The 27,984-nt window shown below is 42.8% G+C and overlaps 1 protein-coding gene across 2 annotated transcripts; it reads right to left on the bottom strand.

The window, feature by feature from the left end:
* Window positions 1-365: 365 nt before the first annotated feature.
* CMTR1 (cap methyltransferase 1) lies at window positions 366-26,837 on the bottom strand. Of its 2 annotated transcripts, XM_068185464.1 has the most exons (24): window positions 26,545-26,837; window positions 24,915-25,050; window positions 21,529-21,671; window positions 20,629-20,787; window positions 20,079-20,171; window positions 19,288-19,359; window positions 17,916-18,010; window positions 17,739-17,811; window positions 17,343-17,541; window positions 14,711-14,829; window positions 14,369-14,465; window positions 13,040-13,172; window positions 11,927-12,106; window positions 11,462-11,518; window positions 10,454-10,511; window positions 9,737-9,805; window positions 9,441-9,572; window positions 8,822-8,944; window positions 8,047-8,138; window positions 7,389-7,457; window positions 5,943-5,990; window positions 5,249-5,361; window positions 4,593-4,701; window positions 366-2,882 (listed from the first exon to the last, which is right to left on the bottom strand). In XM_068185464.1, the coding sequence occupies exons 2-24, from the start codon at window positions 25,042-25,044 to the stop codon at window positions 2,750-2,752; spliced, it is 2,496 nt and encodes an 831-aa protein (XP_068041565.1). In that variant the 5' UTR covers window positions 25,045-25,050; window positions 26,545-26,837; the 3' UTR covers window positions 366-2,749. The 2 variants fall into 2 exon arrangements, with proteins under 2 accessions (XP_068041565.1, XP_068041566.1); XM_068185465.1 differs by lacking the exon at window positions 26,545-26,837 and having other exon boundaries at window positions 24,915-25,069.
* Between the last annotated feature and the right edge of the window lie 1,147 nt (window positions 26,838-27,984).

Below are 27,984 nucleotides of genomic sequence, written 5' to 3'. Positions count from 1 at the left end.
GTCCTGTTTCTCAGCCTCTGCTTTATTCTCATCCTACTGTTTCCCCATTGGCACACGTTGCACTATGGTAAGCCTAGACTAGGTTAGGCACTTAACCCCCTGGTCACTGAGCTCTCAGCAGTGGGTTACTGGTCTGCTGTGGCCTGGAATGTACTTCCTTTGAGTGGAACAGGAGCCTACCCATGCTGCAGGAGTGCCAGAGACTGTCCCCTGTAATGCCCTCTCATTCCAATGCTCTAAACTTGCCACAAAAACCTTTAAAAGGGACTGCCTTGAAAATTGACCTCTGCTGACACTTCTCTGTTGCCACACTGACAGACACTGCTGGCCCAAATTTTGTGGGAAGCAAAGGAAAGAAGCACTGCTGTGAACTAAAGGGGCTGTATTGGTAATAGAACATGAAAGCAGAGAAGTCAACACAAAATTATACAAAGCCTAATAACAATACATTGTGCAATTAACATACATAAACACTCCCTTCAGCAAGACCTTCCTCACCCACCCTTCCCAACATAATTCTTCAGCAGGGAAGCAAGTAGCTTGGTGGCTCATGCCTGCCTTCTTGAAGGGAGATTTGGAATCAAGGTTCAGTGCATCAAAAATAAAAATAAAAGCAAATTAAAATGAGGAACTAGAGACAACTGAGTAAACAAAGTATCCATTCATAAAAGCTAGCCTGCAGACTGACCAGGTTTTTTTGTACTCTCCGAGACCTACACTGATCCTAGTTTACTTCCTAGTCACTCTTCTGTCTGCCAGCCCACCAGGAGTCAAAGCTCTGAGATGAGGACACAACACTGCAAAGGAGCCTGGCAGAAGGAGCAGCATGCGTTACTGGCACTGGAACAGACTCAAGGTAGGCCACAGACGTACTCAGAACTCAAATTGCTGGTTGGTTTAAAAAGCCAACAGTTGTACACAGGCCTGGACACCAGAGGTTGAGGTACTTTATTGCCTACTGGGAGAGATTCCTCCCCATCCCTCATGGAAGTGCCTTTGCCAAGACAAAGCTACTAATGACATACCTCTTGTTGTTTAGGGGGAAGAGCTACCATTTCTTTCATACATGTTTTACCAATGTTTGAGAGCAGAGAGGGTCTACAGATCAGCCAAGAGGATGCATCAACTGCCTGCCGTTCTTCAACTGCTTTGACAGACCTGTGTCTAAGTTGAAGTTTCTATGTTTTGCTGCAGAGGCTTGTTCAAATTATTCATATGGATGTGGAGAAAAAGACATAGTCTAAATAACTGCTATAGATTCTAGAACTATAGCTTTCCTTAAGGCACAGTTCAGATAAACCCCTAAATCACTTTTCTCCCTACTGCCAATCTGTGTTTAAAAACATGCAAAGAACAAACAAAACAAAATAAAAAATAAAATTAGAAAAAAAAAAAAGAAGAAAAAAAAGGGACTATCTTGCTGTTTGTCCCAAAGCATTCGACTATGTGTTATTTTCTGATTTTTGTGGAAGACTTGGCAAAGTGCCATGGAAGCCAGAAGTGAAAGTAAAACATGCAACAGAATCCAACTTTGAGCCTGGCACAGAAGTGCATGGAGAAGTCTTGACACAAATGCCATACTGAGAGGAGTCTCCTGGCTCTGTGCCTTCACCTCAGATGCAGTTCCAGAGTCAAATGAGATACAGAGGATTTCAAAGCCACTCTGATATTTTAAAAGGAAAGTCTCGTAACATTTCCAGTGTGAAAGGGGACAGGGGAAATCCTGTCAGGGGACAGGATTGCTTCTGAATGACCTACATGGTTAAAGTCAAGATATCTTTCTACTGAAGCCCTGGGTCTTTTAACTAAGTTAGACATTCCCATCATTTCTTCCAGAGACTTCAGCATCCCAGCTTTTCTGTGTCTTCCCTCCCACATCCACTTTCCTCCCTGAAGGTTTAGGTAATAATGTTGAGTACCAAGAATCAAAGCACCTTGGTCTCAGAAGTACCATGAAGCACATACACCAACCATGGTACATTTTCACAAATTAGCCCCAGGCTGCTGGCTTGGCATCAGTCACTAACCTGGAGAGGGGAAATCCTTGTCACAGCAGCTTGCAGAGGTGTGAGCACATCAGATCTGTGCCAGAAACTGTACTCATTACCTGCATTGGCCTTTGTCAAACAGGGAACCATCACATAAGAATTGCTAGTGGCTAGCTGAGTGCCTTAATAAACAGAAGTGTTGGAGACACCGACAAGAATATATAACTTTTGCCCACAGCTCACCAAAGACTTAACACTCTCCACTGGACAGTGTAACCTTTGACAAGGCCAAGGAGACAGCTGCCATGAGCAATGCAGGGCCACTTCAGTGTGCTGTTGCCCAGCTCTGCCATCAAAACATCTCTGCTCCTTCCTACACTGCAAGAGAAGCAGAAGCCTGGGGAGTTCTGGCACACAGAGCTCCACAAACCTTGCTGAATGTTTAAAAAGGAGCAAAGAAAGCTGCCAGCCCCTTGGCCTCATGCATGCAGTCGGTCAGGACAAAATGACATTGGGCCTCAGCTCCAGGAGTCACCTTAGGTACTCTGGCACCAGGTGCTACCTGGGCTGTACTCTTATATACACTACCAGGGTAAAGCCTCATCCTCTGCCTTCTGCATACCACCCTCTGGTTCAATCATCTCCAGGAAATCAGCTCTGGAGAATATCAGGATAGCAGTTGTGGAGCCTTCCCAGTCCCATCAGTCCCTGAAGAATCCAAGCTGGGCTCAGCCCCTACCTACACCCACAAGAGAGCAGGGTTAGGGGTAGTGTGCTTGGATGAAAGATAGAACAGTCTCCTTTGATAGCTTCTCTGGATCTTGTCTTTTCTGAGAGTCATGCACTTTGACACCTTCCCCCCATTCCCAGAAGAGGCGGCTGTAATGGCAGACACTGTGGACAGAGAGGAGAGCAAGATTAGTTTGGCAGAGAAGGGAAAGGAAAACACTTCCATCCCAGCGAGAGACAGCTGCCCTTGCTATGGGAGCCACACAGAAATACTCAGAACAGGTGCCTTAGGCAAGACCAGTGCATTCATTCATTCACCTTACAAACTCCACAGCCTTCAAAGTACAGCAACAGAGAAGCCTAAGAGATTTCCATGGAAACAAACTTGTTAATTCTAGCTTCACTCAAATTCAGTTCAGTATTTGCTGGAAGGAGTCAGGTCACTAGGGATAAACCCTACCTCCCTCTAAGCTTCTCAGAGGATGAAACTGTCATTGCAGGCAATGAGAAGACCTTAATGAAGAATTTAGAAAGTCTGCCAGGAACAGCCTAATCCCTCACCACATACCTACTATAATCAGTAACAGCTGTCCTATGGAGCTTTGCAAACAAACAGCACTTCCCACGGCACAAAAGCAGCTAGGATCATTCCCTATTTCCCCTCATGTGAAATAACTGAGCCCTACTTTGCTGCTGAGAGTTCTGGTGCTACAATGCCATCTCCCACTCCATCCATCAAGCACAGCCTTCCCCTCACAGCATCAACACAGTCCCAGCCATAATGAAATCAGAGCTGCTAATTATTGCCAACACAACAGCCTTTAGTTTTGTACAGTTAGTGACACTTAATATTCATAGCTTATTTAATGCTTCTGTTCTAACAAAGCAGTACTAGCACAGCAACAAGAGCACATGTCAGTGGCTAATTATATTAGTACTCACTAACCACAACACATCCCTTCTGGAGTTCCACACAAGCACTCCCTCCACCTCCTCAACCATTCCTGTAGGTTCATGCTGGCCTATTTCAGAGTACATAGGCAGAACTAACCCCACCCTGACACACTGAGGGAAAAAGCATCATGTGCCTCTCCTTTTAAGCCTGTTCTGCCATTCACCACATGAAGAAGGGCTTAAGGATTCTTGAAAGCGCTGCTCTAAGACAGGTAAGGACGTTCAAAGTGAGAAAATCAGGAATGCTATTTCATGTCAAGTTCTCACTCAGAGGCACAGTCCTGGATAATGGTGGTAGTGCAGAACCTCTTTACCTAGGAGCCCTGAGGCATCAGACTCAGGGTTTGCTGTACTTGGGTAATGCCCTCAGCCTAGTACTTAGTAGATACAGATGGTTTTCAGCAGCCACAATGTTAATGACTGTCCAATGACAAGCCACTCCATCCTTTCCCAAGGAGCTACTGTTATACTCTCTTACACTGTTTAAAAACAGCTCCTAGCTTCCCACTGGTTATTCCAGAGCCTCAGCTAAATGAACTGGGATTTGCTTTTTAATTAGCAACTTCCAACCAAACATGTTAAATACAGAGATGCAGCAAACTACAGTTGCTGGGTTCAATTTCTACTTCCCCGCATGCAGGAGGTTCAGTAACTTGTAGTCTGCTGCAGACAGCGGAATGAAGTTGTGAGATGTTTGTTATTCATAGCCATTACTTGCAAAATCCATGATTCCACATCAGCAGTTTCCTGAAAGCCTAAGAAGGTGCGAGCTCCTGCAGCACACCCTTCTGGTGACCAGCTACACTTGCACTGCAAACGACTGCAAGGACACAGCACTACAGAGCTCCATTCCAAACACCCAGACACACACACACTGGCAGACACATACCCTCCATAGCTTCAGCTCTGGCTTATACTCACTGAAAGGGCGCAATGGCTTCAGGAAGGAGGTTGTATGTCGCTACATTGGTCATTTTGTTGAAGAAGAATTTCTTCTTGAAGTTTTTGCTATATGCCATTGTCCAGGGATCTAGCAGAGGGATTACAGGGACCAGGTAGAAAATAAAAGAGGGAAAAAAAAATCACAAAAGAAATACACATACAGTAAAAGTAGGGAGGAGGAATCTATAAGAACAACTGTGATCCTTCCATTACTTCTCTTTCATTCCTTCCCCAAAGACAACCTGCTTCCCAATCTGTTCTCTATTCACTGAGAAAAATGCCTTCTCCCTCCATTTAAAACTGACATTTGAAACAGGGTATTTCCACATGCTATTACTCTGGAAAACATCATGATGAAAAATTATGATCTCATTAAAAAAGAAGGTAGTCATTCATGTAAATAAATGGAATTACCCACATGATAGCTAATCAACCCACAACAGAAAAACTTACATATAACACCCTAAACCTCACCCAAATCCAAGCTACCCTCATTACATGCAAACACTTAATCTCTAGCCATTTGAATATTGCCATTAATTTTTTACCAAGTTACAAGATAAGCAAGCCTGGTCAGTACTTTTTACTTGGAGAGACAAAGAAATGTTGAGAGGGACTGGGGACTCTCACCCTACCGTTCATAGTCCGTATGATGTAGAGTCCCGTGGGCACAAAATGCCGATCATCTCGGCCAGTGTAGGACAGCCGGGGCATTCCCCCCGAACTCTTGATGACTTTCATCTCTAACCTAAATGTTGAGAGAAGGCAGTGATAGAGAGTGTTTCTTCCTTTACCATGCTAGTACACACATCATACCACCTGCACCCCCTTCTCCAGAATGTCACAGTGAGAACTGACAGCACTGCACAGGACAGGATCAAATCATCACATCCTGAAAAACTGAGGTTTTTGCCTTCCCACACAGGCCAAGAGAAACCAGTCAGACCTGTCTAGATAAAGCTGCAAATTGAGTGCTGTGGTGAAAAATCTGTGATAAGCTACCATAATTAATCTAAATGGGGTTCCTATTTCAAGTGTGAATTCTTGACCTTTCAAGCCACTGAGAAGCCGTTGATACTTCTGCACCCAAACTCAAGCACTGTTGCTACTCCAACAATTATGAAGTGCATTGACCACATCTACGGCATGACAATGCAGCAGAATGATATTCTGAGTGAGCAGCATCTCAGGAACAGCAGCCACCACGAGCTCTAATAGCTCTTTCTCCATGACCCCACTTGCACAGATGAGAACATCCTTCCCATTCCTGTGCACCAGTGACTAATAACCTCAGTGGGCCCTGACGTTTTCTTTGCACCAATCACTTACCTCACAAAAATCTTGTCCATTTCTTCCAATCTGTATACTTCCTTCACTCTGGGAAGAAAAGATAAAAACATTGTTCCAAAAAAGAACTGTGCTTTTTATCTGTCCAGCTACAGGGAGCAGCCAAATGGTTGATTTTATACAGCATGAGGTAGTCAGGCTCAACTGAGGTTCACCCTTCTCCTCTACCTTATGCTTCAGTGCCTAGTTTTTCCTGGCTTGAGAAAACCTGACACCTGCATGCTCATGGCTGGATTGCAGTAAGCAGCAGATAAATATCCTTGCTGCTAAGGAAGCTGTGCCTTTTTACCTCAGATTGACTATACAGAAAAGTAAAAACAGTGAAAGCCAGGTGCTTTGGTTTTCCCATCAGATAAATTGACCAAGGTCAGTCCCAGGTATATTCTGGCCTCAGCATGCTGGCCTCACAGTAAAATTAACAACCTGATCACCTGATCTTCACCATTACTATCCTCAGAGATGCAACAAACTTGTTAGTTACCCTGAGGTAAAAAGAGCTTTTTTTTTTTTTAATCAATAAAGATTATTTTGAGTCCTCATTCTGTCATTACATCAAACTGGTTTGGTTGTTTTGAGACACAGAAAAACAATCACTAAGTTAAAAAAGCACTGCCTCTGATTGGACACCCCAACCACTAATTTCCCACATACTGCTACAAGCATCAGGCTTCAAAGAGCACAGCAGGAACACCTTAACACCTCTCCACAAAAGCAGCAAATGACCCTTCTACAATCCCCAGCTCTCCTCACTTCACCTTCAGCCTTCCCCAGCATTTTGGGCACCTCCAATTATTACAACTGTCACTAGGCAGAGATTCCACTCACTACCTTTCATTAAGCTATCAAGGAGAAGATCCTCTTTCCCTTCCTCCAGATTCTTTCATGACTTCAGCTTGTGAATGAGAAGTTGTTTTGTCCATAATACCTAACTGATGTCTTCACAGTGGTGCTCTTATGCTACACTGCAGTAGAATTAATGAAATAGAAGGCCAGGAGACAACCAAAGCTGAAGCCCTTTGTCAGGAACTTTCCTGGGGATTGTAACTAAAGCCTTGTCCTCAGAGATGCTGGTCAGTCCTGCATTTACTAACAGTCAGCATCACTGTACTGCTGCTGACCCTTCAGGGCAGACAAGGACAGAATTCTTTGCAATGATTAAGCTCACTGGGTGCTAGACCTACAATCACACATAATTGGAATCAACACCAGCCAATCCAACTATGATGAAAATGTGACTGTGTGACATGTGAAAGGAGGGGTCAACTTCTCCATTAACAATATTTACCTGAAATATATAAAAATCTTTTAAACTCTTTCCAAAGAACACAACAGAACTATGAATTTCAGCCTGAAACTTAACTGCCCTTCGTGTCCTCCAACACACTGACACCAAAGCAAGCGAGGCTCAGGGAAGGAGGCGTCACTCACCGGATGGGGTTCATATCTGGCCGGCTGGGTTTAGAAACGGCTTTGACAAACTTTTCTGCCAGCCGAATCCTGAATGAACATGGAAAGAGAACCCAGAAATTTAACGAGGCCTTTGGCACAGCTTCAACAGAGTGATTTGCCAACTCAGGACATGCAGACTGCTAGGCAAATGGGTCTAAGCAAGACTTCTTTTCACCCCACCCTCCCAATTCAGTGCCCAGTGGTACTGCCTATTATCCATTACAAATGAGTCCCCATCGCTTACTCTCTACGTCCACATGCTATTGAACACTGATATATTTATCAGGCTAGCAGGATTAGCAGAGACATTATGTCCCTGAGGAAGGAAACAGAGGGGCTTGTTCCTTCTCTCTCAGCTCATTCATATTCCTAGAATGGTCAGTTTACCCCAGCCATGCCTGACTCACCCTACGCTAAGAAAGAAGCTAGAGCTGCCCTCATACACAGAGAATATATAGTTGGAAAAGCCTATATGTAGTTCAGTTCAGAGCAGCTTCATTCACAGTTCATCTTTATAGCAGTGTTTCAGCTGAATGTACTTGTCTCCCTGTGCTCAGCATTCTGCTTTTTGTCTAAACACTGTTTCCCAGTCACTCCTACACATGTACAGAAAAAAGCTTCTCCAGAACCTACATACCTCTGGTTGAAATGCTGCATTCGAACATCATTGCCATTCAGCACCAAGACATCAAGGATGTGGATGGCACTGATTTTTCGCTGGGCTTTCCCCTAAGGAGGGCAATACAGAGATTCACGCTGTTGATATTTCAGCCTGTTTTTTGACAGGACATCTCTTCTAGCAAGAAGGCACTATTCCAGATATTAGAAACACACAAATTCCCTGCTGTCTGTTACACAGGATAATGGCTTCCTCCAAGAACTGGTGCATCTCAAATACCCAGTTATGTCTTCGGGCAGGGAGAGCGAGCAGGACCACAGCTGCCATCACCAGCTATCGGTGCCTTATCAGGTACCACAAAGCCCAGCACACTACAGTATCCTTTTCTGAGGTGCAAGAGGACAGGGAAACTCCCAGGCAGCTGGGATTTTTCACCTCACACTGTAAATATACCACAAGGATCTTCTCCCCATAGCCTGCAGTCACTACTGAGCAGTTAGGTACCCACAGAGCCACAGACACATGAAGTTATGGTGGCAATGTCACGTGCAGCTCCACTTAGACCAGCAAGACATAAGGTCCAGAGTGTTTTCAAAACCATGTTTAAAGCTTATATTTCTAGGACTGGACAGAAAGAAGGAACTTAATCCGAAATAGTTACTCTAATGATCATATACAAAAACCCCCCAAACCTTAGACCCAGCACAGATGGAACATTTATTCTGCAGTATCTTACAGAGATTAAGCGAAACTTCTGTTTACAGCAAAACGGTGAGAGAAAGTAGGCTCCTACCTCTCCTTTCAGCTCATGAACAATCTCCACAGAGAGAAGAGTATCTCGTGGCAGCTCAGTTTTCAAATCCAGCTTTGTCCAGCGGTCTGACTGGCGACCACCCCAGGTGTAGATCTGTGATTTCTGTACATAAAGACAGAGTCAGATTCAGCCAAGGCTTCCTGAGGGCAGGGGTGGAGAAGAGACCTCTAACTGCAGAGCAACCCTCAGAGAATCTTTTTGTCCTAGGCTGTCACAGGCAGTTTCTTTGTCATAAATTTTAAGGAAGAACCTTAACCTCTACAGCAAAGGAACAAAAACACCAATTCTAATCTACCAGTGACTTTTCACACCCACACAAAGAACCAGAAATAGAACACCTTTAAAAGGACAGTGAAGATAATTAGAGACACTAGCAGGAATGCATCTCTGTGTAGGCTGAGATTACAGAAAAAGGGTTAGTTAGTGTGAAAGGTAGTGACATCACGAGAAAGAAACATAAATAACTAGCAGTCTCAGGTACTGTTGAAGAGGATTCTTTTAGACCTATAGGGACAGGAAAGGATGGGATGAAACTGCAAGCCAGAATAGCACCACTAAAATGAATCAGCAAGACTCCCAGACTGTTCTTAGCACTTACCCCTAACCCCAAGAGGAACTTCTGCTCACTTCCAGACACCATACACCGGTAATCTAACACTTGGCGAATTTTCTCCAGTGTGCTGGAATTCAGAGGAGTGGGTTTGTAACTGAAGGTATCGATGTCTGTGCCCTAAAAAGCAAAGTATGGAAAAGGCAAGACAGACACAATACATCAACAGGCAGGTAAATATAATTTCTACATGAAGCAATAATCCAGGACTAGCTTCTTTGTCTCTTAATTCCAATATGAAAAAAAGTTATATTTGTATGAAAGGACTCTAGGCAAACTCTCACCTGAATCAGCTCAAAGAACTTGGACTTGGGATCTGAAGATGAGGGAGCAACACGAGCCTGATCAGGAATCTGAAAACAAATCCAAACAATTAATATTGAGTGTTATTCTTTGGCACATTCAAAGGAACATTTCTGGTTTCAATATATGATAGCACATTCTGCCCCTGGAACTCCTGCTCTAGGGATTCAAGATGAAAAAGAGATGTCATGTGGCAAATAAAATGTCTCACATGTTTTGCAAATTTAATGTAGGCATATCACATCTCACAGAAACCAACCAGCAACTCCAGAAAGATTTAGTCTAAACCTTTGATGTCATGCATGTTTTGATGAAATATCCTTTCATCAAAGACACACCATCAGCTTGTGAAACTAACTGCCATATCTATGGCCCAATGGAGTCAAAAACTTAGGAAACAGAAACTGCAGACTCATAAAACAAGACCTTTTAGAGAGCTCTGCTGCTTGGAATCTAGGCGCTGAGTTCACTCTGTGTACAATGAAATATTCTCAACTGCAAAGAAGCCTGCTCAGTTAAGCCATACACAATAAATCAGGCACATCATGCCTGATTACATAACAGCTTGAAACGGTTTCTGACTTTCCCAAAAGACAAGATATTAAACCTCTGTCTAGAAAGTCCTATCTTTACTGCAGCTCTACCCTTGTTTCACTATAGCAAGGACATCTTCACAATTTGCCTGCTTGACACCTTACCCCCCATAGCTGGAGACACTCCTTTCGGATTTCAGCCTGCCGTGGCTCAACCAGCGTTCTAAAGAAAGACAGCAGACTGTTAAGATGGTGAAACGTTCTTGATCTTGCAGCATTATATATCCCAGCCTTATAAAATTCGGAACTTTCAGCACCTGGCTTGAGAACAACATGAACTGCTCCACAAAGGGTTGTATGAAAGAGGATGCTGCCTTCTCTCCCCACCCTCCAGTTCCTGTGTTTAGCTTTGTTTCATAGTCTGCACTACTATCAGCCATCACTTCATTCCATGGAAGTACCATTGGGTTTAAATATTTTCAGTAAGTTATGTATTTGTACAAACTTATGCTAATCTCCAAGAGCTGGGTACACAGCCCTCCTTAAGAATAAGAGTGAAAACCTGCTGAAGGCCATGCAAAAAACAGTGTCAAGGTAGAATCAGCTCTAAGACAATTTCTAACTACCATATTCACTCAACTTTCTACCACATATTATGTCTGAATAACACCTGAGCAGAAAAGCCATAGCAGGGAAACATTGCAATGGCTTTAGTTTTATGCAAGAAATTAACATCAAACTTCAGGTAATTCTAGGTCTGTAACATAGATGTTTTGAATTGCCCCTGGAAAGCTGAACAGCTATGAACCACACTCAACTTGGATGGTTACTGTTGAATTGAAAATACTAGCTGCAAGTTACTTTTCTGCTTACATTCCTGCTAAGAAGCAAGCTCACTTATGGTAACTGGAAATCATCCAATGCATGGAAGCCTTCTCAACAAGGGTGATAATAGACCATCAATTTTCAGGACTCCTCCAGCCACCCACACATCTCTGCAAATAACTCAGGTGGAGACACAAACTGAGCTACCTAAAAGCACTTTTCACTTTCCTGGCTCCAAAGGCCAAGACTAGTACCAGCTCAAATCAATAACTTATTAAACAAGGTCAAAACAATTCATTAACAGTAGGTTAATTCAGTCTTCACCAAAATGCAGAGGAATATACTCACATGTCTTGAACAAAGGCACGAATTTTGGCCAGTGCCTTTATCTGAACTTTGCAGTGGCTAAAAGAGAAGAAAAGTTTTAGTCAGGGAGAAAATTAATCACCACCAACACTGTTTTACTGTTCAAAACAAGAAAGAGTGCTGAGACAACAGGGGGAAGCCAGTCTGATTCACAGAGCAATGAGGGATCTTAGCCAACATGATTCCAACTGACACGAAGATCACTGGAACAAATTAGGCAGTACTTTCTTTTCTACACAGTACTCTGAGGCCAAACAGTCACTAAGAGTAATACAGCATTTCTGTCTGCACAGAGTCCCCCTGCTCTGCTCAGCCTCTCAAGGAACAAAAGCAGAGCAGTGTGGCAGCATCAACAAGTACCTCCATGAGTGCAGGAAGTTACACCTGAAAGCCATGCTAAATTAACCTGCCTACAGCCAGCAGCCTTCATCACTCATAGTAACTCACTTTTCATTGGATTGGACAATGTAATTGTAGAAATCCTGGTTGTCTTTGATCACATTCAGTGGGACAATAAGATTCACATCCACATCAGAATTGCGCAGCTGGTTGAGTCTAATGTTCACTGTGAAGAGGTAATCCCGCACATCTTCAATCCCTGACTTCAGACCTTTGCATACCACATACCTGCAGAGCAAGGCAGAGAGCTCAGTTCTTTCACACAGCCAACTTTTCTGCTACACTCCCATTATAAGGAGAGTTCCCCAAACCTCAGGAACTCTTTTCTCCTGAATATCCTTAAAAAGATGCAAACTGACATTTCACTGAGTCATTGTACATTTTCTAAGCTCTAGAAAAGCAGGGAAATGCAACCCTGTGTAACCCCCCCATATATCTCCCTCAAGTCGTAAATAAAGTCTGCTAAAATTGACAGGTACAATGAAAACACAGATAATATCACAGAATCATAGAATGGTTTGGGTTGGAAGGGATCTTAAAGATCATTCAGTACCTTCAAGTACTGGAAGGTCCCAGTTACATCACCCCTAAGCCTTCTCTTTTCCAGGCTGAACAATCCCAATTCTCAGCCTTTCCTCATAGGAAATGTGCTCCATGATTGAAATCATGTTGGTGTTCTTCCTCTAGACTTGTTCCAACAGGTCCATGTCCTCTCTTGTGCTGGGGACCCCAGAGCTGGATGCAGCACTGCAGGACGGGTCTCACCAGAGCAGAGTAGCAGGGCACAGTCTGCTCCCTTATCCTGCTGGCCATGCTGCTTTGGATGCAGCCCAGGATACAAGTGGCTTTCTGGGCTGTGAGCACACAGTGCCAGCTCATGTCCAATCTCTCATATATCCTCTAGCTTCACTGAAACCATAGTTGTTTCATGCAAAAGATTTGTTACATACCAAGTTCCACAGCTTCCTTCTCATAACAGCAATTTGGCAAATATCATCTTTACCTTGTCCGTAATTACCAAACATCTAAAATGTTTCCTCCTACAAAACAGCAGCTAATTGAGGCAGGTCACAAAGCTTCCACTAGGCTTACCCAAATTTATCTATCACTGTATTTAGAGGATTGTTTTCTGTAGTAGACCCTCATGTTCAAGCACCTCACCTCTCCGAGTTAGCAGGGCGGCTTGTCACAGGTTTAAAGATGCAAATTCTCTCAAAGCAGCAATACAGCAGATAAACAAGACCCACACTGAATGGAGTAAACAGGTCAAAGGTTTTGCAGACAAAATTTCCTCCTGTAAAGAAAAAAAAACAGGAAGTACACCAATGCCAGCAGATTATATGGAAATAAGGAGATACCGAGCACCTCAATCCTTCTGCAGAACTAATAACAGCGTTTTTGTGCAATTAAACAGCATCCTGAACACAGTTATAAGACTTCATGAAACACCTTCCCTATGTCTCTGCAGCAAAGAGAGAAAAGTATTCCCTGGGCAAGAATCTAATCTGTATGTAGGCTGTCTCACAAACAAACCTATCTGCCCCTCATCCTTCCCTTCCAGGCCCAGACTGTGCCCTGCAGCCTGGCAGCATGCTATCCCAAAGTCTCCAGGGAAAAGGAGCCCTGATATGTGCAACAAGGAACCTCAGACTAGAGGAGAAGACTAATAGATGTTACCTAAACATAACAACTTGCCATCTAGAGAGAAAAGAGTCTGTGTTGCCCCTCTTCTTCAAACAAGATTCCCAATTTCCCCAAGCAAAAAGCAGGCATTTTTACAAAACTATCATCTACCCATGTAGGAAAGACTTAAAGCTGGCCCTTTTATCACATCACTACTCCTTAGTAGATCATTGCCTCAAATTCCTCTAAACATAGGGCACAAGATACAAATTATCATTTTGTGCCAATTTGTCTTCTACATCAGTGCCAAAAGCCAACTAAACTCAGTGGAAGACAGGAGCCATCAGAATCAGATACAGTGTAAGGTCCATCATTTAGCAACAATGAGGTGCAGCTAAAACAGGTTAAGACATCCTTAGTTCTTATCACACAGATGACAAATTTAAAGCAGATAAGCCTTCAGAAGCTAGAGGAAAGAAAGAACTGTATAAACACCACCATGTTCCAATCAGCTGGGATATTGAGGAAGTTGGTCCAGATAGTGCCATAAAACTCAGATAGACTGTCCAGTTATCACACTGCATGACCTTATCCTAAGAGAGCTACATAACCTAACAAATTAAGTGCTTTAAATTAATGCATTTTAGCTCATGCTTTTAATCAAAAGCAAACCAGACACAGATTTGCTTATTTTTCTCACCAGATCTCTCAGCTTTGTGACAACCATCTCAGGACTTATGCATACACATTCAATTCTGTGCAACTCATGGCAAAGCAGACTTCAAGGCACTAAAAAAAATTGTACAGCAACATTCCCCAGTGCCACCCACAATTAGAAAAGGAGGAAGATTAATGGACAAAACATACCTGTCCGGACAATGGACAGTGCTGTAAGGAACTGGCAAAGCGTAAGTTGTTTGCTTAGGATTTCTTGCAGATTCTCCTGACCCTCCACTGAGAAACCCTGCAAAGTGGATAGCATATCATTAGTATCTCCACAAATCCATTGGTCAAACAAAGGATTCTGAGGAACTAAGTCATGGAATCATGATCATTTCTGTTTCTTTAAGGTGAAAGAATCAGCACCAGGAATTTTAATGGCAAGGCTTTTAGAATTTCACATTGTAGCTGCACATGTCAAACACCTCTTGTATGCAGACAAAGGTGTCAGGTTTTTTTTAGTGAAGGAAGAAAAATAAATTAACCAACCCCATCAGCCATTAAGAAATGCACTCCTTTGTGATCAGTATTGTCCAAAACAAAATTCTGGAAAGCAGTAATGTTCTCTGATCGAGTGATGTCTCCGTCTCCATCTATCCCACCCTCTCCTAAATAAAAAAAGGAGACAATTAATAACACATTTGCAAGTACAAACAAAAGATCAGCATGTGCAGATGATCTATTGTGTTCAATCAACATTTAGTCAGAAATTACAAAGACCTTGATAGGCAGAATAAACATTAAGGAAGTCCTTTGTTAGGACCACCTAAAAACCAAAGTTAACCACCAAAGATGCTTTTTAATTCAGAAAAATTATTTAGATTGAGTAGCTGGGCTGAAACAAGACCACACAATAACCATGCTCAAATGATGAGGTCTACATTAGCCTCAGCAAAAGACAAATGAAGACTATATGACAACATAATATTCTCATCCAAGCACAAGTGGCACATAGCTGAACCTATTGAAAATGTAAGATTCAACTTCATTGCACAGCTCACCTGTTAAAACATGTTATTACAGACAAGGCAAAATTCTTTATATTGTGCATTTGTAACCTTCTACTAAGAATTCAAATAATTCCAAAGAAACATAATAGGCTATTTCAAACACAGTGTAATTTGGGCTTTAAAAAAGCAACTCCCGCCAAAAAACTGAACAAGTTTATAAAGGGAGTAGGGAAAGAGACACAGGGTTTGTGCACAAATACTCATACAGTTTTCCCACATGGCTCTTTTAAAAGAGCTACACTGTCCCCCAGCTGCTGTTTTAAAAAGCTGACCTAAGGTGTATTTTAGAGCTCACCAGTTGTTCCTTAAGGAAGCTTAAACTTCTATCTGGTATTAGACCCTGTAAATCTTCTACAACTACAGATTCTATTACCTCAGCTGGAGGACTAGGAAGCAGAAGAGATCAAGATGCATGATATAGTTTTGATAATTAAACTCCTCACCAACCATTCTGTCAATAAGTGAAGTAACACTGGAATTTGTTACCATGCTTCACAACAGAAATATCATGGCAGGCTACTTCCTTCCCATCAGTGGAAAAGAGTCTGCACACACCTCACTAGACTTTATAGCATAACAGAAAGGGATCAAAAGAAAATTAATCAAAATCATTGAGTTATTAATTTCTCCAGGTATCTCCTCCTCTCCGTAGTACCAGTTTGCCATGAACTATGAAGATCCAAACACTGCAACCATTAGAACAAGGTGTTTATCTGCCTTGCTGCCCTTGCCATGAACCTTCACTTTAACCAAGATCTAATCCTTAAGTGCTACTAACCATTCTCTAAGAGTTCACAGTCAGGTGTCAAGAGTGGCAGCCAACAAGAGTCAGTGGCGGAGAGAGAAAAAACCACACAAGGCACAACAACAGAAAAGCAAACCCTCTACAAGACAGTCACCTTCCAGTTTCTTTTATATAGTCTGAAATAAGAAGCACGAATACTAGCAATCCTTGGATTTCCCCTCCTAGTCCTAAAAGCAAGGCAGATAGAGGGTTCAAACACATCATCAAGATTAACAAGTTACAATGCAGGAGATGAGATGCAGCAATTGTCTATGTACACCTATTTAGTCTGTCTCAAACCTCCTTGGATTAAGCAGCTCATTTAGTCACAACAATTCAGATACAGCCTCTAGCCCAAATCTGTTTTATTTATCTTTACTAAGAGCCCACAATCAATTATGAGAGCACAGCTAGGAAGGTCTGATACAGAAATATGCTGACAGCCGGGTAAAGAAGGTTTGTATCTCTGGCTCTGCTAGTAGATCTTTGGGCACATCAGGATGCTGGAGGACCTCTCCCATAAGGATACAATGAGAACACTGAGGCTGCTTAGCCTAGAGAAGAGAAGGCTTTAGGGAGTCTAGGCACCCTTCAGTACCTAAAGTGGGCTACAATAAAGATGGGAAGGGACTTTTTATCAGGGAGTATAATGACAGAATAATGCATAATGGCTTTAAGCTGAAAGAGGATATGTTTAAAATAGACATTAACAAGAAATTCTTTACTCAGAGTGATGAGTCACTGGGACACATGGCTCAGACAAGTTGTGGATGCCCAGTCTCTGTTCATGGCTAGCTTGATAGGGCTTTGAGCAATCTGGTCTCATGGAAGATATCCCTGTTCACAGTAGGGGAGTTGGTGCTAGATGATTTTTAAGGTTCCTTTCAATCCACACAATTCTATAATTCTATGATAAGTCATCTCATCCACCGTGTTTCAGGCTGAGATCAGTGACATGAGAAAAACATTGCCAAGCAATCTTTAAGCACTCTATAATGTTCAGATAAGCAATGTACTCAAATATCAACTGTTACAATGAAACATAATCCCAGGCCAGACTGGAAATAAAGGCAAATGACTTCGAAAAAATGAAAATGACTTGTCAGAAAAATGACTTGATATGCAAGCTCACCAATCTCAACCAATGACAGTCTCTCTCAACCAATAACAATCTCTCCAATGACAGTCCCCTTCTACCTTGCAAAATGATTCCCTAGGTTTCTCTTAGATCCCCCTGCTGGTATCAATACCAGCCCTGTAACTAATACAGAGGCTGCAGCATAAGCAAAAACATCAGGCAACATTCACGGGTGGGTGCACTACATACCATAATAAGGTTCAAAGAGCTCACTGGAAGCAGAATAGAAGTCCTCCAGTTTAAAATCATTTGGTCCTTTCAAGGTCATGCCAAATCCTTTTGCATGCCACTTCCGCCTCCACAAGACATATTCAGAGAAGCCTCCAGGACCAGCACACACATCAGCAAAGTAGAGCAGCTCTGCATCACACTCCTTTATCAAAGGCACCTGCAAAAAGAAACTGAGGAAATTCTACTGACCCGTAATAGCTCCTGTCAGTCAAACCACATACACCATAAACTACACTGCTCAGAGGAATCTTTCAAGGGCATATTTTCCCAGCTAGTATCCTAAAGATTCTCCTTTCTTCCCACCTTCCACATTCTCTGAGAAAGCACTACTGTTTGAAAGTTAAAAGAACTCACCCCTTGGCAGTCCTTAGGGTTTGTAAACATGTAGTCAAAGACATGGTCCATATTTGCCATCTTCATTGCAGCCCTGTGAACACATAAATAGGGCCTTGATAAGTTTCATCCTTAGCTCCCACAGCTGAAAATGGGCATACATGGGAAAGGAACTAAAGTACCAGACATTGCACAGACCTGTTCAGAAAGAAAGCTCCGCGGATCATCTCATAGGGGTTAGATCTTGTTCGGGCTCGACGCATTTCTTCTCCATCCAGCTCATCAAATACACTCTGCACAAACAAACAAAGCCCATCAGTTGGATCTGGCACAGAATGGAAGGATAGGTAGGCATCAGCATTTCCTATCTTCTTGCACCTCTCTCCTTAGACAGCAAACTCCATGCAGGATTTGGTTCACCAATACAAAATGTTTTTCTGTCTCATAATGATATTTACTCTTATTCTAAGCCACCTCAGCTCTTAAGCAAATTTAATAACACTGACAAATTCTATACTGATAGCTCCAGAGCGTGATAATACGGTTAGCCACCTCAAAAGCAGTCCCAGCCTGAAGTATTTATTTCACATATACACACACACACACTACTGCAGTATACAAGGGCATGATAAAATCTAGGAGGGAAGACTGAACAGACAAGAAAAGAAGGGGAGCTCATTTCCTTAGCTTAGTCAAGCCTTCAGCCTTTCAATCAGACTAAGGGTAGGTGACTGCTTTCTATCATCTCCAAGCTGGTTTTGGCTGGGGTAGAGTTAATTTGGTTCATATTAGTAGTTTCATATTAGCTAGTATTGAGATACATTTTGGATTTGTGATGGAAACAGTGTTGATAACATAGAGATGGTTTTGTTACTTCTGAGCAACGTTTGAACAGTATTAAGAGCTTTCCTGATCCTCATACCACCCTGGCAGCAAGTAGGTAGGGAATGCATTCCTGTGGAGCTTGGAGGGGACATAGCTGGGACAGGTGACCCCAACTGTCCCAACAGACATGCCATGCCATACCCCATAATGCTCAGTATATAAAGCTGGAAGAAGGAGGAAGCCGAGGACATTCAGAGTTATGGTTTTTGTCTTCCCAAGTAATTCCTTGCATGATGGAGCCCTGCTCTCCTGAAGATAGATGGCTGAACACCTTGCCCATGGCAATTAGTGAATTAATTCCTTTAATTAATTCCTTGTTTTGCATTCCCTCCATTGAGTGGCTTTTGCTTTACTTATTAAATTGCCTTTATCTAAACCTATGACTTTTCTTCACTTCTACCATTCCCATGCTCTCCCCAATCCTGCTGGTGGGAGAATGGGTGAGCAGCTGCAGGGGCCTTAGTTGCCAGCTGGAGTTAAACCAAGAAAATCTCTCAGAAGGCTGAGGTTCAAAACAAGCTGCTGAACAGATAGCAAAAAACAGGATGCTGGGTCAATCCAGTGACATCAAGGTGACAGAGGACATTCTGAGCTCTTGTCAACTACCTAACTACTCAATCCTCTTTAATTCTTTATTTCACTTGCTTCCCCAAAATTTCAGTCCCTCTCTAAAAAGGGGGCTCACCTTGCACTGCAGGACATTATGTAAAAGCTCTTCATTACAGAACTCTGTTTCATCTTCAATCATCAACTTCCTCTGCAAGAGGACAAGAGCACAGGGAGCAATTAGTAAGCATGATATTGTCATTTCAGAAAGCAGCATGAACCAATAATGGATGAAGGTTGCCAATCACACACTAGGCTGTATCAGCAAAAGCATGGCAATTAGGCTGAGGATTTCACATATGAAATACTGTATCCAGTTTAAGCACTCCCCAGTAAAGGAACAGACATACTGGAACAAAAGCAGCAAAAGGGCCACCAAAATGACAAGGGTCAAAAAGTACCTGGTGTATGAGAAAAAGCTGAGAACAGTTTGTTCAGAATGCAGAAAGGGAGAGCCTATTGCTGTATCTAACAATGGGACAAGTCCCTAACAGGAGGCAGAAAAGATTGACCTAAGCTCCTAGAGATCTACAGCGACATGACAAGAAACAACGGACAAAAGCCACATAAAAAATGTTAATTAGCCATATGTAAATTTTCTTTTGTCAACTGGGTTGTCAAACACTGAACAGATGCCCAAACAGGCTGTGAAGCTTCCATCCTTCAAAATACTCAAAACTCCATTAAACAAGGCCTTGAGCAACCTCATCAGATATAGCCGGATCTGCTCTGAGCAGGAAGCTAAACTAGCAACCTCAAGAGGTTGTTCACAGTTCATGCTATTCTGCAGCTATTTGACATGGCAACTCTCCCAGGCTGAGTACTCCTGCTTTGTCTTAGGCTGGTAAGTACCAAGATATAAAAAAATACCTTCCCCACAGTCATCCACTCCTTCAGCACCTGAGCATCTGGGATCTCCGTGGTACACTCAGGGCACCAGTCCACCTTCTCATAGGCACTAGGCTGCAAACACAAGTCATGGGAAGAGCCAAAGATGTTTTAACTAGAAAAATATAAAAACTAATTGCTCCCCAAAAGTTTGCCTCCCAATGCTAGCATAAGGGGTTATGCCATTACTTCAGTGCCAACTGTAGAGTTTTTTTCCTCCTGGACTAAAACATGTCTTACTTATTTTTAAAATTAAAAACAGCCTCAAACACCTCCACCACAAAAAAAAAAAAAAACAAAACAAAACAAAAAAAAAAAAAACCCGACCCAAAAAAAACCAAAAACAACAACACCTCACCACATTCCCCGTTAGTAGAGTCTGATAATCAAGGCAAAACAGAAGTCTAGTACTCAAAGTACAGTTTAGAGACACTGGAAGAGAGACTGCCAAGAAAAACTACACTTTACACATTCTTTCTCCCAGTTTTTGCTGAAGACAAGAGAAATGGGACTTAAAATATAAAGTACTTACCTCTGGCTCATCCTGCCAATCAATATTGAGCTCCCCATCAAATCCTTTGAGGGTCAGGCCAAAGCCTCTCCTTCCCTTCTGATTGGAGGCCTCAACAATATCTTTCCTGCCTTGGCCATATTTTCCTAGACCTTCTCCTTCCCGGAAGCCCATCTTAGCCTATAAAGGGAGCAAAAGGGAGCACTCTGAGGTGAGCGGGCTTGAGTTTATGTACTACTGCTAAGGTCAAAGAGTAGTGCAGAAAATGGCACATTGCCCTGAAGTGACTTGAAGGCACTGAGCATTTTTAATCTCAGTTGTAGCTTACAGGACTTTCAAGTGAGTTCACTTCACTGATGCAGGATACAAAAAAAAAATAGATCTGAAGAACAATGTTTGAGATGACAGCAAATTACAAAAGGTTCAGTAATGCAGGAAGAGCCTGCTCAGAGAGAAAAGTAGTGAGGAGCCTGGAGCCATTCATCACAGGGTTCAGGAAGCATGGACAGTTCATAAAAAAAGATGTTGGCAAAGGAAAAAATTCATGTTGTGATGATATTCTTTGTTGTGAACATGAATTCACATGCATTTCAAATACCAGTTAAAACTCCACGTAAAACTCAGAGGAGGAATGCAAGACACTGCTCCTGAAATACAGACACATCTCTTCAGTTAAAAGAACTATGCTCATTATCTGCTAGTTTTTCAGCCTTTTCTCTCAGTAAATTTTAGCAATAAGAGAACAATAACAAAAAGCAGGGATGCAGTCAATTTCACGTATGTACAAGACAGTAAGGAAATAAAAGACAGAGAACCCTGCTACAAAGAGGATCAGAATCAAAGTATTTTTATAACAAACTGGTCTTTTCTCTTTGCTCTCATCAGTTCTTAATAGTTGGGTATAAAAATATTTTTACCTACCATAAGCTTTTGGGAGACACTGTTATACATTGAGTAGCGAGATGAAGTACCCTCCACAAGAGAGTCTTGCTTGAACTCATTGCTGAAGACTGGTCTTTTTTCATCACTCTCACTCTCAGACCCACTGGTGCTACTGGAAGACTCTGAAAACAAACAAAAAAGTGGGAATGAAAAAAAAAATAAAATGGAAGAAAGATATCTCAGTAATCACATTAGAATACAGTGAGATTCATTATATCCACTGAACACACACATAGAGGACACTTCAGTATCTCAAATGTGTTACAGGAAGCGTGCAGATGTAATTTAACACACCCTGTGCAACCAACACTTGGTTATCTTCCCTGTTGCCTCAGGGACACAAAAAACCTCTCTGAACCCATGGATTCCAAGCCCCACAAAGGGCTGGGCAAACCCCATCACACAGCAGAGCAGCCACAGCATGACCACAATAGTACTGCAGTGTGCCTGACCTTCACAATGATCCTCACCAACTGAGAAGGTCCCCAGGGATTCTCTCCTGAGCATAGTGACAATGACACCTTGATGAAACCTATGGAATTTTCTTCCATATCCTATCTAAATACAAGTGTAAATCCATCCCTAACTTCGCCAAAAACTCACATCAAGTACACAGGCATCTACCAAATGGCCAACACTGCAGAAAGAAGAGAAAGTTAAATTTATTCAGTTAGACCCCTACTATCCAGTAAAAGAGCAAGGATCCCCAAGTTCACTACAGCAAGTGAGAGAGTTTTTCACCTCTAGAGTTTACAGATACATACAAACTCAAGTGAAAGATAAGGTCAGAGGACATCAATCTTCTTTAAAATACCTTGAGAGAGGTTTGAGGAAGAAGTTAAATCAATGGTTCAGTCAAGGTAATATCAACATACATACCAAGCACTCAAAATAAACCTCCCTCACCAGAAACTGATGCACCAGAACCTTCATGGGCACCAAATAATGAAGCTCTGTCTGTGCCCAGTTCCACCTTGGGATCTAGTTGATAAGAACCTAGGTCTGTATGAGCTGTATAGTCTTCAATGCTGCTCTCCACCTGTGAGATGCCCAAATCTACTCACTTCAGGCAGGATGCAACTGGGATCTGAGCAGGAATCATGGTAGTCTCATTTGTCTCAGCCTGCTCTGTACCAGCTGGGTGCCCAGCTGGCACCATTGGTACAATTCAATGAGTGCTTCTGTTTTTCCTGGGTTAATATCACTATGAGGATGAAGCAGTGGCACAAGTTTCTTACTACAGCTAATTCATACAGACTACAAGAGCAGGAATCCACAGCAAACACAGCCATGCTCTGTGTTGGCCCTCTGCCTCTTCAGCTCCCTTGTTTGCCAAGTGCTAGAAATCATTTTGTGCTGCTTTGTACAAATAGGGGAAGTTGAACTACAAAAGTTGTCCAGGCATGAACCAGAAGATTGTTAGCAGAGTTGATTTTTTTCTGTTTATGTCTTAAGAAGGAATAATTTAGCTCCATAGATGTGTTAAAAAAACCCAAAAGATATTACAATACTTAAAAAGAAGGACTGAACTTTTCTTAGATTTGTCTAATTTAAGAAAAAAACACAGACTATTTCTCTCTCAACTCACAGATGTCTGTATTTTCCTGTTCTGGAAAACTAAGTATCAGTGAAGTAACAGGAAACAACTGAAAAATCAGCAAAAAAGGCCATTACAAGAAAGTGAAGTAAAAATTAAAGACACCACTGTAAAATATACAAATGTAGTTAAAACACTTTCAATGTGTCCTCAGTGCTTGTTGCTAAGCAATCAGTTTTTAAGATTCAGGATTTGTGTCCCCACATTACTACATTAGAGTTTTACACTATCAACATTTGAGGCTTCCAGTTCCAGACAAGGAAGACTATGATTCAACCTGTGTTTGCAACATTCTATACCCATCTTGATTTTCAAACATCTATCGCACAAGATATATTTCTGTTTCTTTCACAGAGCTTTTACCTAAGAACACATTCAAAGGGTCAGTTACCACTTTCTGCTTCTTTGGTACACAGCTTCAGTTAACTTTGTTACCTGCTTTTTAACTTTTTGCTATCTGTCTTATTTTCTAGAGACTCATAAAATGCCTTAAACACAATTACCTACTGCATAAGTTTCAATGGAGTCCCTTTACAACTCTTCTTGTTTTTAAGATTTGCTAAGCCATGCTCAGCTGAGATTAAATCTCAAATCAATTCTTTCCCCAACCTCCCTTCTTTCATTAGAAACTACAATGGGTGTAATAGACTAATAAACAATTAACTCTACCCAAAATATTGTCCTTGAACTGTATCAATTTGTTTCTAAAACACTAAGGCTTGCAGCCTATTTCAATTCATGTATGAACTCAATAATCAAAAAGGAGGAAAAAAATGAAAAAAACATCAGTTTGAATTTTTTAGCTCAGCCCTGAGTGCACAGAGCATTCCCTACCCCAGCTCTCACATTCTGCACCTCTGGCCTCGTCAGACAGGTACACACACTGCAACTACAGCTACTCCCACACCAACCCGCTCATCTTCCACACACGCTCACTTCCATTTTCACAAGGGAAGGCTTCTTTATGTGTTCAGGCACTTGAACACTTCATGACCATGAGAAATCCTAAGACTGTGACATAGCAGGCATGACAGTGAGGCAACCTGAAGTACCATCTTGGGAAAGTTTAAAGTATCCCATAACAGCCATACCAATTGTGTAGGTCACATGCCTCATCTGTGGTATATCCCAACTCCAGGTGAGAAAGCACACTCCAAGAAAAAGTAGGCAATTAGTTAACTCTGAAATACATCTTTCTGAAAAGAAACACCTGTGAGCTTTCACAACTCTGTCCCCTGGCAAAATCACACTGAGCCAGCATAAGAGATGGTCCTACAAAGTAAAAACCCCAACCAAGTGGTCTCTTTGTATTCATCTCAATTTCTCCCATCTGCAGAGATGTGGTAAGACTACTGATTTCTTTCTTCCTTTTTAAACAAAATTATGATTATGATGCTTCTTTATGGTGTAACACCCACAGCACCTGAATACTGAGTTTCCAAACCAGAAATAACTGTTGAGACTGAAAAGATCAATATGACAAGAATGTTTAGAGTTTTGGATCATGCATATCATCTACCTCAAATCCAGTTTTCTACATCTGAATTCATACAATTCCCAGATTAAAAGGTTTATATAAGATTTTAAAAAAGCCTAAAAGAATTCACACCAATCCAAGGTTGTGAGAAGAAATAATGTAGCTTTTTTCCTAAAGAGAGAGTATACCCTTGAAATTCAGACTATCAATTAGGATTCAGGAGATGTAGGCTCAATTCCTGGTTATTATTTACATCCCCTGCAGCAGCACATTCCAGATCTCCAACCTTACCTTGAATAGTATGATTACTAAATTGATTTTCATCATCTGAAGTAGAACTGAGGATTAATCCCAAGTCTTCTATCCGCTTCTTCTGCTTATTTTGGGGGCTGCTAAATTCGGGTTCTGTCCTTCTCTTCATGTTTTCCTGTACGAGCTGTATAATGCTAAAAGAAGAAGATCACACTTGGCAAACATTAAGCATAACTTTCTGTAATGCACAGCAGCATGGTAGCATAGGTCATGTTATATTATTCAGTATTAGTATCAGTATTATTCTCAACATAAATGTCTTTAGGTTAAAGTCTTAGCTTCTTTTGAATTCACCTTTGTAAACACCTAGTCTAACTAATCAAATTGGAAACTGATATGGAAATTTCCCTATAACTGATGAATTTCAAATCACTTCTACAACCTACTTATCCTCAAATGCAAGTAGAAGAAGTAACCCAGATGTAGACAGTTAAATAACTTAAATATATGGCATTTCATTACTATTACTGAATCAAAGATTCACTTTATCCAAACACACTGAAAAAATGTCAGATCCATCTAATGGAGAATATGCAAGGTGGAACCAATTCCTCAAAAGACTCCAAACAACTCTGACCTCACCTCTGCAAATCTTAATAAAGGAGCTTTTCTGCACGACTTTTATAACAGAACTTTATTAAATATGTGTGCTCAAGTTGTGCGTACCTTGATTAGTGTTTATTATTCTACTTAGGATTGCTGGGCTATAAAAGATACCTCAGGTCACCAATTCAAACCTTTAGTTATCAAACTTACTTCCACAAATACATACAAGGCAGCTTAAGGCCAAATTCTTTCTTTATCCCCACAACTCTGATGCAAAATGATCCCACAACCTCAGCGCACTATGGCCAGGAAATCTTCTCCCTTCCACCAGAAGTTCTATTACAGACAACTCACTTTTATCTGCTCTTGCCTCACTTGAGGGTTTTGGTTTTTTACCCTTGTTTATCTCTAACAAACCAGCCATCTCATATTTCTTCTGAGAGAGCCAAATGAGAGACCAACACTCTCAGCTCACTCCTACCAGCCCCCTTCAAACACCCCTTAGGGTCCCTCAGCACACCTGACTTCCTGACAAATTTCAAACCATACAAAATCAAGGGAAAGTTAGTGACACCCGGTCCCTCAGGAGCCCCGCAGCTGCGAGGGAAAGCCCCTCCACATCCCCACCCATGCCCCACAGCCCCCTTGCGCCACACCACCGGCCTCTCATAGAATCATTTAGTTTGGAAAAGACCTCTGAGGTCATCAAATCCAACCTATGACTGAAAACCACCATGGGAACTAGACAATGGCACTGAGTGCCACGTCCAGTCTTTCCCTGAACACCTCCAGAGATGGTGACTCCACCACTTCCCTGGGCTGTCCACTTCAAGGTCTAATCACCTCTTCTGTCGAGAAATTCCTCCTGATGTCCAGTCTGAACCTCCCCTGACGCAGCCTGAGGCTGTGTCCTCTTGTCCTGGTTGCCTGGGATAAGGGGCCAATCCCCTCCTTGCTACACACTCCTTTCGGGGGTTGTAGAGAGCGATAAGGTCTCCCCTGAGCCTCATCTTCTCCAGGCTAAACACCCCCAGGTCCCTCAGCCGATCCTCACAGTACTTACCCTCCAAACCCTTCACCAGCTTCGCTGCCCTTCTCCGCCTCTCACCCCCGTCACACCGTCCGCCGCGCAGCCCCCGGTCCCAGAGGCCGAGCCGAGACCCCCACGCAGGCGGAGGGCGGGCAGCGGGGAGACGGCGGGAGTCGCCGGCGGCCGCGCCCCGCGCTGACCCACACACAACCGGGGTCGGCGGACAGCGCCGTGCTGGAGCAGGCGGCCGGCTCCGAAGGGCTCTGGCTCCCAGGTCGCGGCGAGGGGAGGACGCGAGGCCGCCGCCGCCGCTTTCGTTTCCCCGCTCTGACGCGGCGCCGTCACCGCCCCCGGCCCGCCCCTCGCGCGGGGCCTCGCCGGCCGCCGGCGCGCGGCAGTGACGCACCGTCCCTGGGGCCGGGTCCCTCAGGCGCGTCCCGGGCAGCCCCGGCCCGGGCTGAAAACACCGGAATTCTGTGGAAAACTCTACTTAATAACTTGTAAATATACGGATATAAAAATGTTTATCGATCGTGTAGCGTAGCGGAAGGTAGGAGTGTTTTGAGGCTGGAGAAGAGGAGGCTCAGGGGTGACCTTATCGCTCTCTACAATTCCCAGAAGGAGGTCGTAGCCGGGCAGGGATCGGCCTCTTCCCCCCGGCAAGCACTGCCAGGACAAGAGGACACAACCTCAGGCTGCGCTGTGGAGGTTCAGGTTGGACAGCTGGAGGAATTCCTCTCTAGAAAGGGTGATTCGACATTGGAATGTGCTACCCGGGGAGGTGGTGGAGTCACCATCCCTGAAGGTGTTCAAGGAAAGACTGGAGGTGGCACTCCCATTGTCTGGTTCCCATGGTGGCGTCAGTCATGGGCTGGACTCGATGACCTCAGAGGTCTTTTCCAACCTGATCCTGGGAGCCGTCCTGTACTTCGCATTAAGCTCGAACCCTGGGGACATACAGCTCAGCACACAAGCCTGAATGCTTAGTCTCACAAAACCAAAGCAAACACGGTACTATCAAGAGACAGGAGGATCCTACTTGGGAAGTGTAGCTCATGGTTGTGTAGTTGCTGTAAACTGTGTGTCTAAATAGGTTGAGTTATGGCAGGACAGGAGGATGAGGATGAGGAAGTAAAACATTGACTAGTCAGAGCATATCTTTGGAAAAGAAAACCTGCACTTCACTTGGGGGAAAGGGGGCACAGCTGGATTATTGAATTGCCTGTTACATGTTCTGCAGTTAAATTTGACTGTTGTTGCTAAGGCTCTGGAGCAGGATGCTTGCCTGGAATGGGAAAAACATCTCAAACAATGACCATGGAAAAAGCTATCCGTGGTAAATGATCCGTGGTAATGGTCATCATGCTGCTTTTGATGCTCAGTAATGCTGAAACCAGTGTGACTCATCAGTACCAAAATTAAACATCCTGATAGTGAGATGAAGATGTGGTAGACCTAGTAAAATACCCAGAA

Source organism: Anomalospiza imberbis, chromosome 3 (assembly GCF_031753505.1).
Source record: "Anomalospiza imberbis isolate Cuckoo-Finch-1a 21T00152 chromosome 3, ASM3175350v1, whole genome shotgun sequence".
NCBI classification, from domain to species: Eukaryota; Metazoa; Chordata; class Aves; order Passeriformes; family Viduidae; genus Anomalospiza; species Anomalospiza imberbis.
This window is presented reverse-complemented; position numbering and strand designations above follow the sequence as displayed.

Excerpts from the sequence above, each read along its gene's own strand:
- CMTR1 (XM_068185464.1), bottom strand. The coding sequence starts at position 25,044 with ATGAAGAGAAGGACAGAACCCGAATTTAGCAGCCCCCAAAATAAGCAG. Across the intron at positions 18,011-19,287 it reads ATAATGTCCTGCAGTGCAAG|AGTGTATTTGATGAGCTGGA; the intron begins GTGAGCCCCCTT and ends TTGTTTGTGCAG. Across the intron at positions 5,362-5,942 it reads ATGGACAAGATTTTTGTGAG|GTTAGAGATGAAAGTCATCA; the intron begins GTAAGTGATTGG and ends CTCAACATTTAG.